At 46.8% G+C, this 25,304-nt stretch overlaps 1 protein-coding gene across 2 annotated transcripts in view; it reads left to right on the forward strand.

Moving 5' to 3' along the window:
• The window catches only part of LMX1B (LIM homeobox transcription factor 1 beta), a 187,012-nt gene that overhangs the window by 153,804 nt on the left and 7,904 nt on the right, over nucleotides 1–25,304 (forward strand). Inside the window, exons 3-7 of one of the 2 annotated variants that reach the window (XM_056860756.1) lie at nucleotides 13,087–13,319; nucleotides 14,474–14,652; nucleotides 16,616–16,693; nucleotides 18,777–18,843; nucleotides 23,299–23,460. In XM_056860756.1, the coding sequence (XP_056716734.1) occupies nucleotides 13,087–13,319; nucleotides 14,474–14,652; nucleotides 16,616–16,693; nucleotides 18,777–18,843; nucleotides 23,299–23,460 (719 nt within the window). The remainder of the gene's footprint in view (nucleotides 1–13,086; nucleotides 13,320–14,473; nucleotides 14,653–16,615; nucleotides 16,694–18,776; nucleotides 18,844–23,298; nucleotides 23,461–25,304) is intronic. The other variant, XM_056860757.1, reaches the window with a different exon arrangement.

The raw sequence follows: 25,304 nt of genomic DNA on the forward strand, positions 1-25,304 counted from the left end.
CCACCCATCCCCAACTAGGTTTAGGGCCTTTTAAAAGGTGGGGGAAGGAAAGGAGGACCTGAATCTCAAAAGGATTGGGCTGAGATGCCTGACCAAACAGTGAAGGAAAATCTTTAAGTAAGAGTGGTAAACCAAGACTGGTGCCAAGAAGAGAAGATGGTGGGCAACCATGACTTGGACCTGGGCCAGAGAAAAGTTTTGCATCACAGTGTAGCTCAAATAAACAGGAGCAGAGAAAGGAAGAGTCTGTGAGCTGCATGTGGGAAAGTTTTGTCACACAGACAGATAGGGTTGCCAACACCAAACTGTGATATTCCAGAAGAAAAAGGAAGCTATGAAGGAAAATTGGACAAGGGTCATTCAAGCAACCAAATCTAACAACTCTGCCTTGTTTTGGAATACCGTAGCTCTTTCCCAATCAGACTCCCTATGGCAGATTGCCATATTTCTCCAAGAATATGGGAAACATACTTCCAAGAACTTTATAGGGACACTGACGGAGGAAATGGTCAAAACACCCAAAAGATAGAAAATCTCCCAATGTGGGCTCCTGTATCAAAGAAAGAGATAGAGAACCTCATAACCCAACTGAAACTGGGAAAAGCTCCAGGTGAGGACTTAATCCGGCGGAGGCCATCAAAAATAATTTGGACTTTTGGATTCCTATCCTGGCATCACTATTTACCTGTATTGATACCTTTGGTCATATCCCCAAAGATTGGGGACTTTCAATCATTGTCCCGATATACAAAAAAGGGAAAAGAGATGATCCTACCAACTATAGGCCAATAAGCCTACTTGATGTCATTAGTAAACTATATGCAACGCATCTGCAATGGAAGCTCCAGGATCGGATGGAACAAGATAGCATTCTTGCAGAGGAACAAGCTGGTTTCAGGGAGGGCCGATCTACCACGAATCAATGTTTAGTGCTACAACACCTAATTGAGAAACACTCCTCACAAGGTACAGTTTCCCTCTACATGGCCTTTATTGACTTCAAATCGGCTTTTGACTTTATAGCTAGAGTCAATTTATGGAGGAAACTGGAGGCCTCAACGATTGATAGGCAGCTGCTTCACTAAGAGTGCAATGTAATCCTTAGGGCCATCTCTCTAATACAGTCAGAACCAAGAAAGGTGTCAAACAGGGGTGCATACTGGCCCCATTTCTATTCAGCTTCTACATTGATATGGTACCACAGCTTCCTAATATGAATTTTCATCCCCCAAAACTGGCAGGGAAGCATATTCCAGCGCTGCTGTATGCTGACGATGCAGCAATCCTATCAAGAACACCGATAGAAGAGCCATGGATGCAGTAGTAATATATTGTAAGGAGGGCAATCTACAACTTAACTACCAAAAAACTAAAATTATGGCATTTGCCAGGAGGCCCAAACTATTATCATGGAACATTGAGGGCCACAACATAGAACAGGTTAACTGCTTTAAATATCTGGGAGTAATCTTCCATTCCTCTGGAAGTAGAAAAGCCCGTGGTGACTATGCGGCTGGGAATGCACAAAGAAGCACAGCTGCCATATTAAAATATCTGAGGACCAAAGGTGGCCACTACATCCCGGCTGCCCTCAAATTGTTTGAAGCCAAGTCGATTGCACAGCTTCTCTATGGTACATAGAGACCTTGTGCCAGTATATCGTCACTAGAATGTGTGCAATCCAAGTTCCTAAGATCAGCCTTGCAAGTCCCAAAATATGTTTCTAATGCTACTTTACGCCTTGAAACAGACTTCACACGAGTTGAGGCCAGAGTATTGATGGCCGCAATTAACATCTGGCTTAAGCTATCCTGCCATCCACGAGGCCTTGCTCCCTTAATTATAAAGGATGACTTTCAATCATCATGGAAACAAGTGGTGACGGACAAAATGTCAACATTAGGCTTTACACCGCAGGTACTAACTCACATGGGCTATGTTCAGGCTAAGGCAACAATTAAACAACGTGTAATTGACACAGAGCATCAAACAGATCTAGCCAAAACATCAAATTTCATTATTAGCGAATCCTGCAGATACCTTACTACTCCCATGGATTATCTAACCAAACTTGAAATTCCAAAACATCGAAGAGCTTTCACCTTGGCCAGATGCCAAGCCCTCCCCTCAGCCATCCAGGAAGGCTGCTACAGGAAGATGCCATATGAGGAGAGAAAATGCCCCTGCGTTCTGGATACCTTTGAACATGTTCTTCTCCACTGCCAATATTATACAGCTATCAGAGAAAGGTTCATCCTACCATTAATTCATAAATTTTCCAGCCATATGGGACAATTACATATTCCATCTCTGCTACAAGATGTAAACTCTGATACAACGTATTCAGTTGCTAGATTCGGTGCCGCTGCAATTGATTTGCGATGGAGGAGGGTCTGTGCTACTCAGCAGTCTTGAAAATGAAGGGATACAGTTTAATTATATGTGCTCCCCTTTCTCGCCAAGTGGTTTATCTATATTAACAAATGAACCAGCATGTTTTATTCAGATGTGTATTTTAGACGTATGTAAATTGGTATCTTACCTGTGCTGGTCATTGACCGTAATAAAGAATTGTATTTTGTGATAATCCAGGAGATTTTAAGGTGGTGTTTGGGGATGGGAGGAGCCCCATGGCGCAGAGTGGTAAACTGCAGTACTGCAGTCCAAGCTCTGCTCACGACCTGAGTTCGATCCCAACGGAAGTTGATTTCAGGTAGCCGGCTCAAGGTTGACTCAGCCTTCCATCCTTCCGAGGTTGGTAAAATGAGGACCCAGCTCGCTGGGGGTAAAGGGAAGATGACTGGGGAAGGCACTGGCAAACCACCCCGTAAACAAAGTCTGCCTAGGAAACATCGAGATGTGACATCACACCATGGGCCAGGAATGACCCAGGGCTTGCACAGGGGACCTTTACCTTTTTTGGGGACGGGAAAGACCTCAGGCAACTTCTCCAGTTGTAATTCCAGGAGATCTCCAGGCCACACCTGGAAGATGGCAACCCTAGAGGCCTGGTCTACACATGCAGTCTGTTAGAATCATAGAATCATAGAGTTGGAAGGGACCACCAGGGTAATCAAGTCCAACCCCCTGCACAATGCAGGAAATTCACAACTACCTCCCCCCACCCCCCTAGTGACCCCTACTCCCTGCCTAGAAGATGGCCAAGATGCCCTCCCTCTCATCATCTGCTTAAGGTCATAGAATGAGCATTGCTGATCAGGAGGAAGCTGATCAGAGTTGCTGATTCTAACCTCTTCTTAAAAACCTCCAGGGAAGGAGAGTTTACCACCTCCCGAGGAAGCCTGTTCCACTGAGGAACGGCTGTAACTGTTAGAAAATTCTTCCTAATGTCTAAACGGAATCTCTTTTGATTTAATTTCAACCCGTGGGTTCTGGTCCGACCTTCTGGGGCAACAGAAAACAACTCGGCACCATCCTCTATATGACAGCCCTTCAAGTACTTGAACATGGTTATCATATCACCTCTCAGTCTTCTCCTCTTCAGGCTAAACTGAGATCTCCTGCTATTACAACTGATCTCCAGCCAATAGAGATCAGTTTACCTAGAGAAAATGGCCACTTTGGCAATTGGACTCTATAGCAATGGAGTCCCTCCCCTCCCCAAGCCCCACCCTCCTCAGGCTCCACCCCAAAAACCTCCCACCGGTGGCAAAGAGGGACTTGGCAACCCTATACATGTGTGAACCAGGCTTAAGAGCTTCTGTGTGCCCACTTGCCAGAATAGGAAGGCCTGTTGGTGATTCCATCACCCCGCTAGTTGAGGATACAGCGTTTCTCTGTGGAAGCTCAAGTTATATGAAAACTTCCTGCAGAGGTGAGGAGGGCCACTTTTATCTTTTTTCAAAAGAAGGTGGGGATGGAGTGTGGCTTAATGGCAGAGCATCTGGTTTGCATGTGGAAGGTCCCTGGTTCAGTCCCCAGCAAATCCAGTTAAAAGGATTGCGTACTAGGGGAAACCGTTCCTGAGCCACGTAGTAGGGGAAACCCTGCCTGAGATCCTGGAAAGCCACTCCCAGTCTGAGAAGATGATACTGACTTTAATAGACCAATGGTCTGATTCACTGTAAGTAGGGTTGCCAACCCCCAGGAACTAGCTGGAGATCTCCTGCTATTATGACTGATCTCCAGCTGATAGAGATCAGTTCCCCTGCAGAAAATGGCCGCTTTGGCAATTGGACTCTATGGCATTGAAGTCCCTCCCCTCTCCAAACCCCACCCTCCTCAGGCTCCGCCCCCAAAATCTCCAGGTATTTCCCAATCCAGAGCTGGCAACCCTAACTGTAAGGAACTTTGTGTTTTGAAAGGCTGCAGTGCTGTTTAGTTTGCTGAAGAGTGAATCTCTTTTGCCGTTAAAAAAAATTGAACAGTATTTCTAACTGTGATTTTTTGAAATGTGATTTAAAATGATTTGAATGCTGGGATGGTGTTATATACATTTTCACATAATTATATTTTTAACCAAATAAAGTGGTTTGCCGCCAAGGAAGCCTATAGTGTTTCTAAAAGATAGCTCAAGGTTCAGGGCTCTACACAAGTTTTTGGAAAGGCTGCCATTCAAATCTGCCCCTGGTTCTGAGGGTACGGACAGGAGGAAGCATAGTTATTTGGGATGAGGATGGTGGAATGCACTGCCTCGGAGGGTGGTGGAGTCCCTGTCTTTGGAGGTCTTTAAGCAGAGGTTGGATGGCCATCTGTCGGGAGTGCTTTGATTGTGGGATACTGCATGGTGTGGGGAGGGTTGGGTCAGTGGGGATGTGTGGGGGGGGGAGGTAGTTGTTAATTTCCTGCATTGTGCAGGGGGATGGACTAGATGACCCTGGTGGTACCTTCCAACTCTATGATTCTATGATATGAGGTCAAGGCAAAACAAGCCAACCCCTTGAAATTCCTTTCATGCTTTCACGCTTCTGCTTCCACACACAAAATATAGTGATTCTTTGTGTGGATTAGGCCCAATCCACAGAACAAACTATACAAATGACAGCAACTTGTGATACTAAAATTCCATAGCCTTCTAAAAACAGCCGCGAAGAGGCTGCTGTGTATGATAAGAGGGCCAGGCCCCTTCTGGGTTCCCTGTAGTCAGAATGCTGAACAAAATATAAAATGACATTTGTGTGGAAGCTGTCTCTTAGGCGCTAGCTCTTAAGTTGAACATCCTTCTCTTGTCCAAGGGAAGAATTTCAGGAGGGAAGGGGAAAGCAGCCCCGTACCCTTATTTTAGATGGTATTTTGATTGTTTCTCAAAATTGCCCTGGTACCCCAAGAAAGACTCAAGATGACAATGAATGGATTTAACTAGTTTATTTAAATCAACTGATCTATATCAAACAATTAATTGAGGGTGAGCTGCTCTAGGCAGCCTATCAGTAGCTGCCTTTATTCTGGCAAATCCACCCTTTGCTCCAGACTTGGCCATTGGATATCACTGGGTTTAAATTGCGGACACAAAGGTACTGGATATTAGGATTTTTTTTTTTTTACAGTAAGAGTTGTTCGACAGTGGAATCAGCTACCTAGGGATGTGTTGAGCTCCCCCTCACTGGCAGTCTTTAAGCAGAGGCTGGACAAGCACTTGTCAGGGATGCTCTAGGCTGATCCTGCATTAAGCAGGGGGTTGGACTAGATGGCCTGTATGGCTAGGGCTGCCAGGTCTCCCCTCTCCTCCGGCGGGAGGCTACGGGGTGAGGTTGGGATTGTGCGCGCATGTGTGTGTGTGCATTCCGGCATGCATGCGCATAAGTTCCTGTTTACAAAGAGTTTGAGTTATATAAGGCCCCTCGTGAGGTGGCACTTCCGGTTTACACCGGAAGTGATGTGCGCCGTGTGTACGTGCGCATGCACGTTTGCTCCCCGACCCTCAGGTGGTCAGTGGGCAGAGGGGCGAATTGCTGGGGGTTTGCCCACCATCACCGGGCACCTGGCAACCCTATGTATGGCCCCTTCCCACTCTATGATTCTATGTCCATCCTCATTTATCCTTGCATGCACTTGTTATGCTTGAGAGGTGCCATCCCCATCACTTTCCTGATGAGCCGTTAAGTCATTACCAGGTTCTGAAAGATGTTGCTCAGCACCAAGGTCCGCTCCTTCACAAGGACCCATCCCACCATCAAGCCAGTGACATTACCTCTGTCACACCTGATCTCTCAGAGTGCTCACTGCATATCCCTGCCTAACTGCATATGTGATTTGGGGAGAGAGCATGAGAAGGTGCAGAAAAGAGCAACCGAAATGATCAGGGGGCTAGAGCAACGGCCCTATGAGGAGCGGTTAAAACGCTTAGGGCTGTTTAGCTTGGAAAGAAGGCAGTTAAGGGGAGGCATGTTAGAGGTCTATAAAATAATGCATGGTATGGAGTGGTCAGGGAGAAGCTTTTCACCCTCTCTCATAATACTAGAACGCGATGTCATCTGCTGAAGCTGGAGGGTGAGAGATTCAAAACAGATAAAAGAAAGTATTTCTTCACACAACACATAGGTAAATTGTGTAACTCCCTGCCCCAGGATGTGGTGATGGCTGCCAACTTGGAAGGCTTTAAGAGGGGAGTGGACATGTTCATGGAGAATAGGGCTTTGCATCACTACTAGTCCAAATGAATACTAGTCACAATGCATACCTATTCTCCCCAGTATCAGAGGAGCATGCCTATTATATTAGGTGATGTGGAACACAGGCAGGATGCTGCTGTAGTCATTTTGTCTGTGGGCTTCCTAGAAGCACCTGGTTCCTGGTTGGCCACTGTATGAACAGACTGCTGGACTTGATGGGTCTGAGTCTGATCCAGCATGGTTTTCCTTATGCTCTTATTGTCTTATGTTCAGCGGTAGAGCATTTGCTTTGCATGCAGAAGGTCCCAGGTTCAATCTCCAGCAACTCCAGTTAAACGGACCAAGTAGCAGGCGATGTGAAAAACCTCAGCCGGAGACCCTTCTGTCTGAGTAGACAGTGCTGAGCATGACAGACCAAGAGTCTGATTCAGTGTGCCGCAGAGTCACATGTTCATGTGGAACATGAAGGATGCGCGGCACAGGGCTTTCTCTAGACTGCTGTTGAAATCTGTGTGAAAATGAAGAAAGGTGCGCTGAGCTGAGCGCAGTTCTCTGGACTACAGCCATCATATTTAAGTCTGATGCAACAGGAGAGGCAGAATCAATCTTGCTGAGTCGGCTGTGTTTCTACAGACGGGGGGGGGGAAGCAAAGCTTCTAATTGCGTTTGATGTTCTCTTTGCGTTTCCAGTGCGGGCTTTGCATCTCCTGCAGACGGAGAAGTCACTGGCACAACCTTGCCTCACAAAGCCATGGTCCTCATCCACTGACAAAGTTTAGCCCGAAACTAGTCCCCCCACCAAATAATTGCCGCTCATTAATCCATTAGGCTTTTTAATTGCAGCTGCCTTTTTTATGAATTCAGTTGGCGCCCTTAACTTTTTTTTTAAAAACTAAGTATATATACATATAATAGTTTCCCAGCTCCAGAGCAGATTAGAAGAAAATTGCTGCCATAATCTGTAGCGTGCAATTGCTACTCTTGGAAAGAGCTGTGGGACTTGGAGGAGGGGGGGAGGCTCATTTAGAATCCCAAAGGTGGAGCACAGCGAGGCAATGCTGGGGATTTTGCAAATGAAGGATGGTTTTAATTCTCTTCTCGCGGCAATAATTTGATTCCTCATAAATTCTGCCATCAAAGTGCCGGGAGGGAAAGATGCCACAGAATCAATGTGAGCGATAGCGATAGAGGGGCACAGCGCTGATGACGGGCGAACATTAAACAGAGAACATATCTGTTTCATCAATATTTGACTCATCGCCACAAGAAACTCCCAATCCTTGGACGAAAATGTTTCTGGGAGTCCTATTTCTCTTCAAGCCAGGCTGCGGCCCAGTGACTAAGTCCCATGAGTTCAGCTACGGCTTTCCCGCTGTGAGGCAGTTTGCTCCGTACTGAGAAGCTGGTGCGGCCATGACCATGAAATCCCCCTCCCCACAGTTCTGTTGTCTAGCCCAGTTCACCACCCTTTGTGCCAGAGATGAGACTGAATTTAGGGTTGCCAGGTCCCCCCAGCCATCTATGGGGGACAGGAAGGTAGGGTTGCCTGATCCAGGTTGTGAAACTCCTGGCGATTTGGGGGTAGAGCCTGAGGAGGATATAGCTTGAGTGGTAAAAGGCCCGTTGTGATGCGGCACTTCTGGGTGTAAACTGGAAGTGATGCGATTGCTTCGATGCGGCTGTGTGCACGAAATCTAGGGTTGCCAGGTCCCTCTTCACCACCAGCGGGAGGTTTTTGGAGCGGAGCCTGAGGAGGGCGGGGTTTGGGGATGGGAGGGACTTCAATGCCATAGAGTCCAATGGCCAAAGCGGCCATTTTCTCCAGGTGAACTGATCTCTATCGATTGGAGATCAGTTGTAATAGCAGGAGATCTCCAGCTACTACCTGGAGGTTGGCAACCCTAACGCAATCCCTGCCTCAGCTCTGACCTAAAAACCTCCTGCCGGAGCCGAGGGGGGACCTGGCAATTGTGATACTGACAGTCCAAAAAAGATAGAGCACGAGAGGTGGGTCTCAGCTTATCAGAAATCTGGAAAACATTGGCCCAAATGATGAACAAGATTGATATCCTCTGTCCTTTGCATTAATATATCAGCATGTTTAAGAAGGGGGGTAGTGGCAGCTGTGCACATCTGTTCTGGGTTTTTTTTAATCAAACAAGAAGGAACTGTAATATAAAATCCCACCAAATTTGACAAGTTGTATCAGATTCAGTAAGTGGGTACAAATTAAACAAGGTTTAATAATATCTCATATGATATTGTCTTTGCCATGAAATGAGCCTAACTGGCTGAATTGGCCTCTTTTTATGACTCTGTCCTGTTTAGAGAACCTCTTGAACCGCACTTAATGTGAACGGCAAACCCAACACTGTGCTGCGGTTATCTCTCCCCGTGCAGTAAATGAGTTATAAGAAAACCATTACAGTCTATTTGCCCCACAAACAGGAGGAAATTAAAGACGCAGGCGAGGCGATTGAAAAGGTAAAGGTTAGGTTGTTAGGACATTATTATAAGAGTAAACAGTGCAGAACGGTGATTTGACGGAGGCGGAGCGGGGCCATATTTAAAAGCGAGATAACGACCCAGGAGGCAATCAGTCAACCCCCCTCCCCTCAAAGGAAATGCCAGATGGTTTGTGCCTTGGCGTGGAAAAGTGCGACGGCCTCATTTCAACTGTGGAAGGGCACTTGAGGCTTAGGCACTCTGTCGAGCTTCCCGAGAATATCCAAAGCACGTCATGTGTTTATACTCCCTTCCACTAGTTAGTGGAAGTTAAATTGTTAGTGGGAGTTAAACTTAACCACATAGTTAAATCGTGGAACTCCCTGCTCCAGGATCTGGTGATGGTTGCCAACTTGGTAGGCTTTAAGAAGGGAGTGGACATGTTTCATGGAGGAGAGGGGTATTCATGGCTACTAGTCAAAATGGATACTAGTCATGATACATACCTATTCTCTCCAGGAACAGAGGAGCATGCCTATTATCTTAGGTGCTTTGTAACATAGGCAGGATGGTGCTGCTGCGGTCGTCTTGTTTGGGGGCTTCCTAGAGGCCCCTGGTTGGCCACTGTGTGAACAGACTGCTGGACTTGATGGACCTTGGTCTGATCCAGCATGGCCGTTCTTATGTTCATTAGCAAAGATCTTCCTTTGCTGTTTTAGATGGGGAGGGAGGTATCCAAGGGCCCTGCACATGTTCAGCACATCCAGGTGAAGAACAAGTCAGTGTCCCTGTTGGGTCAGAGCCAAATCTTAAGAAACACCCAACATTCCAGAGTAGGAGATCAGGGCGGTCTACATCCGTAGTCTTCAATCTTTCCAGACTCAGGACCCGCCTTTAAACCCAAGGTGGTCACATGGGATACACTATGCTGACAGCAAATGATATCACAGTGACATGACAGGGAGGGGTGCAGTGTTATGCCCTCACTGGTCCAAAGCCAGGATGCTGAGCTAGGGATAGGAAACACATGTTTGGAATAGGGTTCCCAGGGCCCTCTTTGCAACCGGCGGGAGATGTTGGGGGCGGAGCCTGAAGAGGGAGGGGTTTGGGGAGGGAAGGGACTTCAATGCCATAGAGTTCAATTGCCAAAGCGGCCATTTTTCTCCAGGTGAACTGATCTCTATCGACTGGAGATCAGTTGAATTAGCAGATCTCCTGTTACTACCTGGCAGTTGGCAACCCTAGTTTGGAACCAGGAAGTGTACCATACTTAGGAATACACCAATGGTTAGAGCCATTGAGGAGTCCTCTCCACTGTTGAGTTTGAATAAAGGCCACATTTCCATACAGCGTTTAACCTGTGGAGATCCAACAATCCTCAGCATAGTGTTTTGGAGGACCCAGAGAGGTCTCTCCTGCTGCTTTAGGGCTATTGAGGAGTCTGGCATAGTTTTTTTTTTGGGGGGGGGGGCTCAAAAGAAGTTAATCCTGCCTCTTGTACCAGCTAGTAGAATCCAACCTGTAATCATCACTTGATGGTACAGTCAAAAAGTGACAAATGCATACAAGTGAAAAAGATCCTGAACTGTGCCTTTTTTGTGGGTGAATAGACACCAAGCAGTCTATTTAAAAAGTAAGAATTCGCAAACATTAACAACAGTTCATGTCTGTTTGTGAAATAAAATTGCAGGGGTTTGACCTGTGCTTCTCAACCAGCTAGGATTTTATTGCATGAAAAACAGTGGTACCCAAAATGTAAACATGCTCACCATGCCACGGTTGGGAAGAAGCTCTCTGTACCATGGTCAGATGGTATTTCACAGTGTCCCCACATCAAAAACTCACCTTCTATAAAAAACTAATATGCCAATGAGAATTATTCTGGAATAGCCCTCTTCTTGACTTGCTCATTTTCTATGTGAAAATGTGGTTTTATGCGGAGGAGTGTTCAAACTGGCAGTCTCCCCCTGCAAACGCACGCACATATGCACTCACCCTGTCTTCTGAAGTGGTGCGGTCCACAGCAGACTGTTCTGGTTGCCATTTGGTGAGCAATTGCTCCGATTCCTGGTCCCGTCCAGCAAGACAATTTTTACGTCCTTACGGGGTGAGGGGGAAAGCATCCATGTCTGCTCAGACCATCCGTTTCCCCCTCCTCAGATTTATTGCTGGGACTGAAACCTGTTCCAGGGTGATCTGCTCAACTTCCCCACCGACCTCAGAGCAGGTTTATAGCCCTGCGTTTAAAAACACTCGGCCATCTAATGAGCTGTGGTTTTGATCAAGAGATATCCAAGCCAGGTCATTTGTCAAGGCCGGCTTCCTGTTGTGTGTTTCAGCTCTTTCTGTAAGAAAAAAAAAAGTGCCTCCAGACAAGTTGAAATTGATCCAGGACTTCTCTTCTGGGGCTGCCCATTTCTAAGCATAGGATTCCCCCAGTGATGTGCTTAGGGTTGCCAGCTCCGGGTTGGGAAATACCTGGAGATTTTGGGGAGTGGAGCCTGAGGAGGGTGGGGTTTGGAGAAGGAGGGACTTCAATGCCATAGAGTCCAATGGCTAAAGCGGCCATTTTCTCCAGGCGAACTGGGGTTGCCGACCTCCAGGTACTAGCTGGAGATCCCCCACTATTACAACTGATCTCCAGCCGATAGGGATCAGTTCACCTGGAGAATATGGCCGCTTCGGCCATTGGACTCGTTGGCATTGAAGTCTCTCCCCTCCCCAAACGCTGCCCTCCTCAGGCTCTGCCCCCAGAAATCTCCAGTTATTTCCCAACCCGGAGCTGTCAACCCTACCCCTCATCGTACCACTGCTACACTGAGAGGTGGTGCTTGCTGTATTCTAGCAATTCAGAGGCTGAGTGAGAGCCTTCTGGAGAGATCAGTTCCCTGCCCATGATGCCTGCTCTGTCCCTCACCCACTCAAGAGCCCTGTGTCCTTCACTGTAAGATACCAAACAGTCAAGGCAATTTTGCTCTACATCTTTCTCTCCACACCCACTTTGAACTAAATTTGCTCCCCAAAATGTTCCCTAGTTTTCCTTGGACTCCGTGTCGAGTACTTCGGGGGCAGATGTTGGATGTTTCAATAATCTGCCAAATAGCCAATGAATATTTGGCATTGAGTCATATATTAATTTCAATAGTTGATATTTTACAGGAGGTATGTGATAGGAATTGATAGCTGGCATGCAATGGTGGATAGTATTGGCTTGCTAACATGCAGTAGTATTTGGCAATATTGGATCAATGGAGTGTGATACTGAAATATTTGACTATGTGTGACAGTTGAAATGCCAGGGGAGGGGATTAAGTATCTACATCATAGGGTGCTAAGAGCTTTGTGGTGGTGGCAGTAGTGATGATATCTTACAGGCAATTATTGGCTTAGGTGCCTGCCTGTCACAGGTGGACGGGACAATTATAAGGGCATTTGGCTGAGCTATTCTGATCCCATAAAGTGGCCTCTCTCTCTTTCTCCGTCCCTCCACAATATAACAGGAAGAAAGTAGATTCCTTTGAAATGTGGTGTTGGGGGAGAGTGCTACGGATCCTGTGGACTGCCAAAAAAAACAAATCAGTGGGTTATAGATCAAATCAAGCCTGAACTGACCCTAGAAGCTAAAATGACTAAGCTGAGGCTATCATATTTTGGTCACATTATGAGAAGACAAGAGTCACTGGAAAAGACAGTCATGCTAGGAAAAGTTGAGGGAAGCAGGAAAAGAGGAAGACCCAACAAGAGGATGGACTCAATAAAGGAAGCCACAGCCCTCAGTTTGCAAGATCTGAGCAAGGCTGTCAAAGATAGGACACTTTGGAGGACATTGATTCATAGGGTCGCCATGAGTCGGAAGCGACTTGACGGCATTTAACACACACATCAATTATATTAGCCCTGATGGCTAAATGGAGCCCCCATATTCAGAGGCAGCATACCTCTGTGTATGCATCTGGTTGATTATTGTAGGAAACAGGATGTTAGACTAGGCAGTCCTTTGGCCCGCTCCAGCAGGGCCCTCTGCGCTGTTCTCTCTAACCCTTTCCTTGTTATCTTTTCCTTCCAACAGATTGTTTGCTGCAAAATGCAGCGGTTGCATGGAGAAGATCGCCCCAACAGAGTTTGTGATGAGGGCTCTCGAGTGCGTCTATCACCTGAGCTGCTTCTGCTGCTGCGTCTGTGAACGGCAGTTGAGGAAAGGAGACGAATTCGTTCTGAAGGAAGGGCAGCTGCTCTGCAAAAGTGACTACGAAAAGGAGAAAGACCTGCTGAGCTCCGTCAGTCCAGATGACTCCGATTCAGGTCGGTCCTGAATCGGGGGTTGGGGAGGCTGTTGGCAATTTATCAAGAAGCAAAGGTGCACAAAACTCCCTGGACTGCCCACAAAGCCACCTGGGACACAGCTGCCATTTCTAGCATTCCAACCAAGAGTGCCATTAACTCACAGGGAAAGTCCCTGGTGGGTAGGTAAAGGTAAAGGTCCCCTGTGCAAGCACCAGGTCATTCCTGACCCATTGGGTGACGTCACATCCCAACCTTTACTAGGCAGACTTTGTTTGCATGGTTGTTTGCCAGTGCCTTCTCCAGTCATCTTCCCTTTACCCCCAGCAAGCTGGGTCCTCATTTTACCGACCTCGGAAGGATGGAAGGCTGAGTCAACCTTGAGCCGACTACCTGAACCCAACTTCAGCCGGGATCAAACTCAGGTCGTGAGCAGAGCTTGGACTGCAGTACTGCAGTTTACCACTCTGCGCCACAGGCATATACCTTAGACCTTCATGCCTCCCTCACCTCTGTGGATGTTTTGATCCACACAGTGGGGCCATATCTAGATATCTGAGAGTAAAAACAGCTTCCCAGGAATCTCAGCTTTCTTTTAAAAAAAACAACTTTCTAACCCCTGAGAGTGTGAAGATAATTTCCAAAATGTGTGGGCAATGCTTAATAAATTCTCAGAAACCAGAAGGGTTGTGGAAGAAACTTAATCAAGGTCAGAGCGTTTCAGCATTCTGTGTAGCTCTTTACCTCTCCCCATGACAGCAGAAACTGAATACATTATGCAAAATAGGAGGAAATAGTTGGGTAACATGTGCAAGTCAGCTTTTCTCAGAGGAGATTTTGAACTACTTTAGCTCAAAATTCTGAATAGCTTTTACTTCCATACATAGGGTTGCCAGGTCCCTCTTCGCCACCGGTGGGAGATTTTTGGGCGGAGCCTGAGGAGGACGGGGTTTGGGGAGGGGAGGGACTTCAATGCCATAGAGTTCAATTGCCAAAGCGGCTATTTTTCTCCAGGTGATCTGATCTCTATCGGCTGGAGATCAGTTGTATTAGCAGGAGATCTCCCGCTGCTACCTGGCAGTTGGCAACCCTACCCATACACAGTACCTAGCATGGGGCTAACAGGATAGCATTCTCATGTGTGTGAGAGACTGTGTTTTTAAATTGTCCTACAGTGAAAAGTGATGAGGAGGAGGGAGACGTCAAACCCACCAAAGGACAAACAAACCCAGGGAAGGGTGGTGACGACGGAAAGGATCCGAGGAGACCAAAGCGGCCACGGACGATACTGACGACACAGCAGAGAAGAGCTTTCAAGGCCTCCTTCGAAGTTTCTTCCAAGCCATGTAGGAAGGTACGCCGTTCAGTGGAAAATCCCCCTTGTTACTCAGACACTTGTCATGAATCATCTGCGTTGTTATGACTTCCTTGAGATGCAGCAATAAAAGCATGTTTGCAAACCGAGCACGTCAGGTTCGGTCTCTGGTATCTCCACTTCAAGGATCTCAGCCTGCGGGGGCCAAACCACATGTTACGTTTTCCATGGATCATGGTCTGTATTCCCTGCTCTGCCTCACAGGCCAATGTGAGCTGTGAGTTCTCCTCAGTTCCCAAGCGTGCAGTGCCCAGTTCAGATTGGGACCACAGCGCGCAAGAAGATGCTTCAGCCTCCTCCCTCACCTTATTTCCCTGACCTGAAATGGCCCCAGGGTGGTATTCGTCTCAGTGGGGGCTACCTGTGTCCTAACGGGGCAGATGTGGGTTTCTCTGACAGGTAAATAGTGCCTTCCAGGTTGGGTAAAAAACCCTTCCCCCTGCATACCATGGCCATGATCCAAACTGGGCATCGTGCATGTGGGTACTGAGGGGAACTTGTGGGTCATGTCTGTTCGAAAGACTGAGTGGGGGAGTCCAGACACCACCCCTGAAAAATAACTTCTGAATGGGATCACAGGCTGCTGCTCTGGGGACAGGCCTTTGACTGAGTTGAGATCCTCATGAGGTGAACACACATGAAGCTGCCTTATACTGAATCAGACCCTTCGTCCATCAAAGTCAGTATTGTCTACTCTGACTGGTAGCAGCTCTCCAGGGTCTCAGGCAGAGCCTCAGAGGTCTTTCACATCACCTCCTTGCCTAGTCCCTTTAACTGGAGATGCTGGGGATTGAACCTGAGACCTTCTGCATGCCAAGCAGATGCTCTTCCACTGAGCCACAGCCCCTCCCCTTCCAATCAGAGAAGCAGACTATAAAATTATGCACTGGGTGGAGTTGACAAAGATAAATTTTTGTCCCTCTCCCCAAATACTAGAACTTTAGTGCATCCAGTAAAGCTGATGGGCAGTAGATTCAGGATGAACAATAGGACATTCTTCTTTACACAGCGAGTGACTGAAATGTGGAATTTGCTGCCAGAGGATGCAGTGATGGCAAAAGCAGCTTTAAAAGGTGATTAGACAGATTCATGGAGGATAGGTCTATCAGAGCCAGCGTGGTAGTGGTTAAGAGCAGTGGTTTGGAGTGGTGGAGTCTGATCTGGAGAACCGGGTTTGATTCCCCACTCCTCCACATGAGTGGTGGACGCTAATCTGGTGAACTAGATTTGTTTCTCCACTCCTACACACGAAGCCAACTGGGTAACCTTGGGCAAGTCATGTTCTTTCAGCCTCACCCACCTCACAGGGTGTCTGTTGTGGGGAGGGGAAGGCGATTGTAAGCCGGTTTGATTCTGCCTTAAGTGGTAGAGAAAGTCGGCATATAAAAACCAACTCTTCTTCTGGCTCCTAGACATGGTGACTAAAAGGAACCTCCATATTCAGAGGCAGTCAACCTCTGAATCCCAGTGCCAGGCCTCTATGCCCTGTTGCTGGGCAGCTGGACCTCCAGGGGAACTGGCTGGCCACAGTGTTAGACAGGATGCCGGACTAGATGGACCACTGGTCTGATCCAGCAGGGCTCTTCTTGTGTTATTAAGAACATGTTTATGTTCTTATATTTGTTCTGGCTTAGTATAAGTTTGTCGTTGCAATGTGGAGTGTATGAAAAAACATTCCATGCCACCATGCTAACTCAACTCATTGGTGTTTATGGCTTCCCTGCCACAAGCAAAATGCAACAGAAACATTTACAGCAACGACAGCAGCGTCACAACAACAGCATCCCAACACAAAAGCCATTCTTTACTCCACTGGATCTCATTGTGAATTGTTGGAAATTTAGCCCCCAAACTTTGCAGTAGCGACCCTAGCAATTTCCATTGGATTTCAGCAATATTCCATGTCAGCCCCCTAACATTTTTTGCATTCCTTACCCTGCAGGTTAGGGAGACGCTAGCAGCTGAAACAGGCCTCAGTGTTCGTGTTGTCCAGGTGTGGTTTCAGAATCAAAGAGCAAAGGTAAGGACGTAATGGAAGAACAAAACCACAAGACCTAAAATGTAGCCAAAATGGCTCCAGTAAAGGATGTGTAACACACATATACACATGCCCTTGTAATTTTCTTTGTAGAGATTTTTTTTGGTGGGGGGGTAGTCTTATCAAAACACTTTTGACTGCTCTCCAAATTCTTCTGGCGTTTTGTCAGGAATGAGCTTCAGATTTCACCAGGCAAATTTCTAGTGACAAATCTAACTGCATTGATAGGATTTGGCTTTTAATCAGCAGATCGCATAGGGAACCAAGTTACAAAATGCAGGAAGGAGAAACAGGAAGTGGGAGTGAGTTGTGCATCATTTTTTTTCCCCTGTGCCAGAGGCGGACCTACATTTTTGGGACCCTGAAGCTTGAACTGTTATGGGGCCCCCTTCGCAACCGGCATCAATAGGGCAGGCCATATGAAATGGTTATTGGGGCATATTCTAAGGTCAATAGGAAGTACTTCAATCCATTGGCTTATGATTCAATCACTAAAATAGCCTTATTTTAATAACAAACACTTTAAAAACTCCATCGATTTTGTTGAAAAATTGACTCATTAAAATTTTTTTTACTTCGGGGGCCTTTTGGGATTAGGGGCGCTGAAGCTTAAGCTTCATTAGTTTCACAGTGGATCCGCCACTGCCCTGTGCAACCTCCAAAGTGGCCCTCATGCATTTTTCCTCAAGGTGTGATGCCTGAAGTCCATCTATAGGGTGGGGGGAGAAGCAGAAGAGAGAATATGGGAGTTCTGTACAGGAACTGGGAGTCACTTCTACTGCCACTCACCCTGATTCTCCCTGACATCTGGAACAGCCCATAACAATCCATAGGATAAAGGAGTGCGCACACTAATGTTGGCTTATATGGATGAGGATGAAAAATCCCAATTATGAAGATTCTTATGTCTCGCTCACAGGGTTATTAATGTTATTTCCATAAAATAAGCAGAAACTGATTATATACATACTCCCAGCTTAGGGTTGCCAACTTCTGTGTGGTGGCTGGAGATCTCCCGCTATTACAACTGAGCTCCAGGCGAGAGAGATCAGTTCACCGGGGAAAAATGACCACTTTGGAAGGTGGACTCTGTGGCATTATACCCTACTGAAGTCCCTCCCCTCCTCAAACCCCGCCCTCCGGAGGCTCAACCTCCAGGTATTTCCCAACCCGGAGCAGGCGACCCTATCCCAACATATCCCTCAAAACCTGAAACCAAATATTTTTATACCTTTCACTCAGGACTTGACATCCGCTTTGTAACATCAATCAGCTATGCCAAATTAAGATGTGCTGAGACCCTAAACTATGTCAAGTTTAAAAAGCCCTTTAGCATTATCAAAAAAAGTGTATTATTCTAAAATTGAAAATTTGAGGTTCTTTTTGTATTTAGGGGTCCTTCATAATCTGAAACCCTATAGCCAGCTTTGCGTGTGTTAAGTGCTGTCTTTGAGCATAAATCCAGCTCTGGGAGTCAATAGAGAATGAGCTTCATCATACATATGGCTGGATGTACAGATGTGGTATTCCCCCCCTTTAAACTAGCTTCAGATGTGGGGGAGGTGTCCTCCTGGCCACCTGGACTACATCTATGATTGCCAGATGCAAACTGATTTACCGATAGCCAGGAAGGTGAGCTGACAGCGTTGAAGATAGACACATACCAATACAGAAGGCAGGCTCCATCTTAGAGAATGAGAATTAAGAGGTTGACCCAGAGTGGGGAAGTAATGGGATTTAAGGAGAGATTCCATAGCTCAGTTGTAGAGCTCATATTTTGCAATAGGAAGATCTCCAGTTCAGTCCCTGACCTCTCCAGCTAAAAGGCTCCAGTTAATGACCTTGCCCTGTCTGAGACCTTGGAGAACAACACAGGCAGAGTAGGTATTTCTGAGCTTTGAGGACCAAAGAGCTGCCTTCGCACAAAGCAGTGTGTTCATAGATGGCCGTCAGTATTGAAGAGACAGAGGCAGCACCGTGTAGGTGTGTGGCAAGAGGGAGTGATGTTTGAGTGGCATTTTAGTCCAGGTGCACCTATTTACTCTGGCCTTCTCCTCTTCCTCAGATGAAGAAATTGGCCCGACGACACCAGCAGCAGCAGGAGCAGCAGAATTCTCAGCGATTAGGTCAAGGTGAAGCAACGGTTGGGATACGGATGGGACAACAGGGATTACTGGTGGTTGTGTTGGGTTCTGTCCGGGTTGCCCTACTTTTTCTGTTCCATTACATAGTTTTAGAGTGGATTTCCAGAACCATGCAGAATATTCAAGGTATGGACCCACAAAATAGTGGTGAAAAGTGCCATCATTTCACAGCTGACTTATGGTGACCCCACAGGGTTTTGAAGGCAAGCGACAAACAGAGGTGGTTTGCCATTGCCTGGCTCTGCAGAGCAACCCTGGACTTCCTTGGTAGTCTCCCTTCCAAGTACTAACCAGGGTTGACCACGCTTAGCTTCTAAGAGCTGACAATATTGGGCAAACCTGGGCCATCCAGATCAGGGCACTCACAAATGCGAAAAAGAAAATCCTTTGAAGTGCAAAATAAGTGTCTAGGAGGCCAGAAGGTGGGAAGTGATCCTCACATTCAGAGAAATCACATGGTATAGCTGGTTGGGGACTGTACCTACTTCCAGGTGGGGCCTGGAGATCTCCCAGAATTACAACTTATCTACAGATAATGGAAATTAGTTCCCCTGGAAAAAAATGGCTGCTTTGGAGGGAGAGCTGCATGGCATTATACCCCACTGAGGTCCCTCCTAGGCTTACCAGGGCCCGCAGCTCCATCGGTGGGAGCTTCTCTTCAGCGCGCAATGCGCACGTGCATGCCACGCAACACACCTACGTGGGCACTCTATCAATCTCTGCCAAAACTCTATGGTTTCCATAGAAATAATGGAGGTGGGTGCTTGGCTGGTAGGGAAGCATTCCCCCCCCCCATTACTAACAATACTGGACATTTAAAGCATTACCAGGTCTTATAAAAGCTAAGTATTATTATCTTCTTGCAAGCCTTACAGCACCCTGTAAGGTAGCTTAGTATTATTATTAGGGGATTGCCTAAGGCCATGGGCTAAATCTGTGGCAGAGGGAAGATTCAAACCAGGGACTTTTTGATTCATATGTCTTAACTGTTAGGCTAGACCAGTTCTCCATATTCCCCCACCCCCGTAAATGTCCCTTTATTACCTTGACAGGGAAAATACAGGCTTGGTAATCCCCTTTCTGTTTTGCAAAGCATGGTGCTGCCTTGAGTCAGTGGGTGGAGCTGGACTTGCTGATCCATTCAAAATTATGCATGGTATGGAGCGAGTGGACAGGGAGAAGCTTTTCTCCCTCTCTCATAACACTAGAACGCGGGGTCATCTGCTGAAGCTGGAGGGTGAGAGATTCAAAACAGATAAAAGGAAGTATTTCTTCACACAACACATAAATTGTGGAACTCCCTGCCTCAGGATGTGGTGGTGGCTGCCTTGGAAGGCTTTAAGAGGGGAGTGAACATGTTCACGGCGGAGAGGGCTATTCATGGCTATTAGTAAAAATGGATGCTAGTCATGATGCATACCTATTCTCTCCAGGATCAGAGGAGCATGCCTATTATATTAGGTGCTGTGGAACACAGGCAGGACAATGCTGCTGCAGACGTCTTGTTTGTGGGCTTCCTAGAAGCACCTGGTTGGCTCCTGTGGGAACAGACTGCTAGACTTGATGAGACTTGGTCTGATCCAGCATGGCCTTTCTTATGTTCTTAACATGTGGCCCCTGCTACAAAGCAGTTGCAGACTAGTGCTTGGAAGGGGAAAAAGGAACCCCAGTCAATTAGGCCTCCGAGTCACTCTTTTCTTGAATGGCATTCACACACTCCACATTGCAACTCCTTTTCCATAGCATTAGCATCAGATTAGCGTTATCTGCTTTTGCCATACAGGCACCCATCGGCGCCAGTCAGGGCTGGCACACTGTTGCGCCAAGCTCTGGACAAACATGACTCTCCACCCCAAACTGCTTGCAAAACCTTAATGGAAAGGAATATGCAACAAACCACTGCATATGTATGACAGATGAAACAGTCACCAGACTGCCATTGCTTAATGTTGGAGTCTTGAGCCCGGATCGTGGGTGTTGATTTCAAGGAAACAATTAGCAACTCCTATTTCTGCCCTGGCAGAAATAGATAGGTCCTTCTGAACAATCTCGGGAGGATTGCAAGGGGTTCAGGATTATTCAGCAGCCTAAGGAAATCCAATTTCTTCCTCAACTTTACGTCAATTTTAAGTGCTAGGAATGGTGTGCAAATGGAAGACACCTCATACTGATAGTACAGTGGGTTGTAGATGCAACGCCCCAAGGGTGAGAGGCTGGCAACACTGCAAAATGGTTTTACACCAGTTTAACCATTGTGGTTTCACACCCCAAGAATTCTGGGCAAGGTAGATGAGAAGGGAGCTGGAGCTGTCAGCTTGTGGAGGGAGAAGGACACATTATATTCTCTGAGGTGACTGAACTTTCTACTCCTCTTTGCCTTCCTGAAACCAAGAAACTTACACTGGTTTTAGACGAAACAGTTTGAAACTAGTTAAAGCATTATGGCATCCCCCAGAAGATCTTGGCAATTGTAGTTTTGGTGCATCTGCTGAGAATTTTCTGTTAGATCCTAACCCCCACCCACTCGCCCAAACTTCAATTCCCAAGGGAGAGAGAACTTTGCTTAAACGAATTTATGCCCATAGTGCAGCTATCTAATGCTGCTGTTTCCTGACACATAGATTATAAACTGCGTGTAACAGCAACAGTTTTAGCAATTGCTTTTTCCTCAATCTACCCTTTGCACAATCAGACCACAGGCTCGGCATTTGTGTGTGTGTGTATACCAGCTCTGTGTCTTCAGCAACTGTATAACAATGAGGAGTGTACCAACTCATTCTTTGTTTCCAAAACCCCTTATTCATTATGACTTCCATTTGTTTTTTTTGCTTTTATTCTGGTGTCCCCCATTTCTTTCTCCTGATTTCCCTCTACCTTCCCCACTTACTGTGCCACGTGCCAAAACCAATTATGATGCCCCCAACTATCACCCGGCCAGGTAGGGGGAGACAGACTAGCTTGGGTGTGCTGGAAAATAACTCTCCTTCTCAGATGCTTTAGCCAGTGTTTTTTGAGGTGCCATGCCTTGGGGCAGCCTGCCGACTACACTTCCCAAGATGCCCTGTGGCATGGAATCTTGGAAATGACCTAAGATGGGAGAAAGAATCTTTTCTTCTTTGCCCATTGGCTCCCTGTTTGGACCAGAGAATTTTTTCTCCAGCCCAGCCCTGGAGGTTGGGAACTGAGGTTTTTTCCTCCTTAGGTTCGTCCAGGAGGGTAGTAACCACAGAACTTGCAACTTAGATTTTGAAACTTGATTTAGATTATAATAGGTTGTTTGCTAGAACACTATGATTCTAACAACCTAGGTTCTTCTTTTTGAGGTGGACCAGGTTGGCGGCGGCAGCCTCGGCTGCCTGAATCTTAGGTGAGATATAAATTTAATAATATAACAATAATAAATAAATAAATAAATAATAGACCCAACCCACGCACAGCACCACCAGCAGGGGAAAGGTTCCATGTCAGTGACATTGCCTCTTCTCCCTTTCCATTCTGTCCCTCTGAGTCTGATCTCATTGAACTCTACAGAGGTGCAGAACGACAAAGAAAAATGAATATTTATCGGATGTCATTAATTTTGTCATCCATTTATGTTATCATAACAAATGGGCCATCTATGCCCCCCACCCCTGCTTAGGATTGGGCTGCCTGTCATGAAACTGATTGTGATCTTGGGCCAGTTAGACTCTCTCAACCTATCTACATAGTGATGTTTCAAGAAAATAATAGAGGGTTAAAACAGTGTTCCTTGGAGAAAGGGTGGGATAGAAATGTGATTGATAGATAGATATTGAAAGCAAAAGCTCTTCCCAAAATAACTCAGGTTATGCCAAATATTTATCCATTTCTATTCCAGGGTGGCATTAGTTCTTTCGGCAGCTGAAATTTCCTTTAAACACCACCACCACCCCGCCGCCCAATTGAACAAATGTTCACCATTTTCCAATCATGTTTAATACCCTTTGTTTCCCCTGTCTCCTGCGGCTGTTGTGGCGTTTTCTTCCTGCTTCGGGCTTCTTTTCTACCCTCTGTATAGATCCTAGCCAATCAGGCATCACACAGTTAACATGATGACATCAAGTCACTGATTAGCCAATCACATTTAGACACAGCTTGCTAGCATCATTGAAGGAAACATATTCTAGGAGTTTTGCATCTGTGATACTAGTCAATCAGGGATCACTTGGTGAACGTGAAGAATGCCTGTTCTGGCCAGTGCTTCCTAAATAACCAAACCCTGTCATCTCCTTTCATGGCAGTCCCTTCCAAAAGCTGCAGAAGGGAGAGTTGCCATTTGATATTGAAGAAAATATTCATTAAAATGTCTCCCATTCTGGCTCAGCCCTGATAATCTTGGCAACCTCTCAGGGCTGAAGGCACTGCAACTTTAGCAATTTCACTAAGGAAACACAGGATGAAGTCCACTGTCTTTCTTTGCAGAAGTAATGTCCAACCGAATGGAAGGGATGATGACATCCTACACGCCGCTAGCACCACCGCAGCAGCAGATCGTAGCGATGGATCAAAGCAACTATGCCACTGACCCCTTCCAGCAAGGTCTCACCCCACCACAAATGCCAGGTGACCACATGAACCCCTATGGTAAGACTCACTGGGAACCAGCCGTTGTTGACACGTCCAAGTTGGAGCACCAAGGCTTCTGTCCAGGGTTGCCCATTGCAGATCCTGAGAAGTCTTCTGTAATGTTAAGGGCTGGTTCATAAAGCAGGTGTGGTGGTGTAACATGGGAGCAACATGATTCACACACAATTCACTGATTGCCACGTGAATGTCTGTACTCTCATCTGCTTCCTCTAGAATGCCATGGAAGGAAGCAAAGGCTTCCAGAGTCCAGCACAAACAGTGAGGCAAGGAGAGGCTCACAGAGGCAGGTTAAATAGGGTTGCTGTGTGACCTGGTTGTTGTCCTTTCAGACTATTTGCTGGCCTGACTTCCCAGCTTTTATAAAAAAAGATCTTGAGCCTTTTGCAGATCCAGAGATACAAGGCAAAGTGTGCAGATGACCTTCTGTTGAGTCATTTTGCCAGAAGCAAGCCGACTCCTGCCTTCTATTCTCCTAGCCACTGAATGAGGTCTCTGCTGTGATTATGGTTGCCAACCTCCAGGTGGTGGCTGGAGATCTCCCACTATTACAGCTGATCTCCAGGCGATAGAAATCTGTTCCCCTGGAGAAAAAGGGCCGCTTTGGCAATGGGACTCTGTGGCCTTGAAGTCTCTCCCCTCTTCAAACCCTGCCCTCTTCAGACTCCACCCCCAAAGTCTCCAGGTATTTCCCAACCCAAAGCTGGCAACCCTAACTATGATTAACAGGTATCTTACATCTCTCTCTCACAAGCTTTGCTGTTGCCTGAGCTGAGTAAATCCTGCCATGAAGAAACAGTCAGGGCCGAGCATACTTCCTCTGATCCTTCCCCAACTTGGGGGGAGGGGAGCAGTTGCCAGGAGAAGACATAAAAATCCAAATCCTAGACAGAGCAACAATGGCTATGTTTGATAATACTCAACACAGGCAGCTTAAGTTTATGGACTGCAATGAAGCAACCTTAGGGTTCACTTACAGGCCATGATGCACCTACATAGGGCATAGTTTGTGACCCAACATTTGCAGGAATGATTGTACTAGAGTTGTACAACTAGAGTTGTACTAGGTGGTGGCTGGAGAGCTCCTCAGATTTCAAGTGATCTCCAGGCAACAGAGATCAGTCCAACTGGGGAAAATGGCCCCTTTGGAAGGTGAACTCTATGGCATTATACCCCATTGAAATCCCTCCCCTTGCCAAACCCCACCCTCCTCAAGTGCCACGCCCCAAAACCTCCAGAGCTGGCAACCCTAGATTGTATGCAAGTTATGTCTCAACCGGATATGGCTGATAATGAAGTTGAACAGACCATGTGGTGGGGGCATCATAAAGGTGGGCATCATAATACAGATGTCTAGGCAGCATATTGCACAGCATGCAGACAAGCTATTCTGGCCCCAGGCTTCAGCTGATCTTCCCAAGAGTCAGGGCCTACCCTGCAGATGGTTGCCAGGGTTCCCATCTCCAGGTTGGGAAATCCCTGCAGATTTTGGGGGTGGAGTTCGGTGGGTGGGGTTCAGTGAGGGGAGGGACTTCAGTGGGGTATAATGCCAGAGATTCCACCTTCCAAAGGAGCCATTTTCTCCAGGTGGACTGATTCCTGTTGTCTGGAGATCAGTTGTAATAGCAGGAGATCGCCAGTCACCACCTAGAGGTTGACAACCCTAATGGTCACCAAGGAGGGTTTGGGCTTCAGGAGCGGGCAAAGTATGAACCAGAGGGCCACTCCAGCACACAAGAGTTATGACCTTGCAAACCAGTTGACCTAGCAAGGCTGCCTTGCCAGGCCCCAGCTTAAGTAGGCTGGGATATAAATGAACCCAGCTGTATTGCCGCCAGGTGCTG

This window comes from Euleptes europaea, chromosome 14 (genome assembly GCF_029931775.1).
Source record: "Euleptes europaea isolate rEulEur1 chromosome 14, rEulEur1.hap1, whole genome shotgun sequence".
NCBI classification, from domain to species: domain Eukaryota; kingdom Metazoa; phylum Chordata; class Lepidosauria; order Squamata; family Sphaerodactylidae; genus Euleptes; species Euleptes europaea.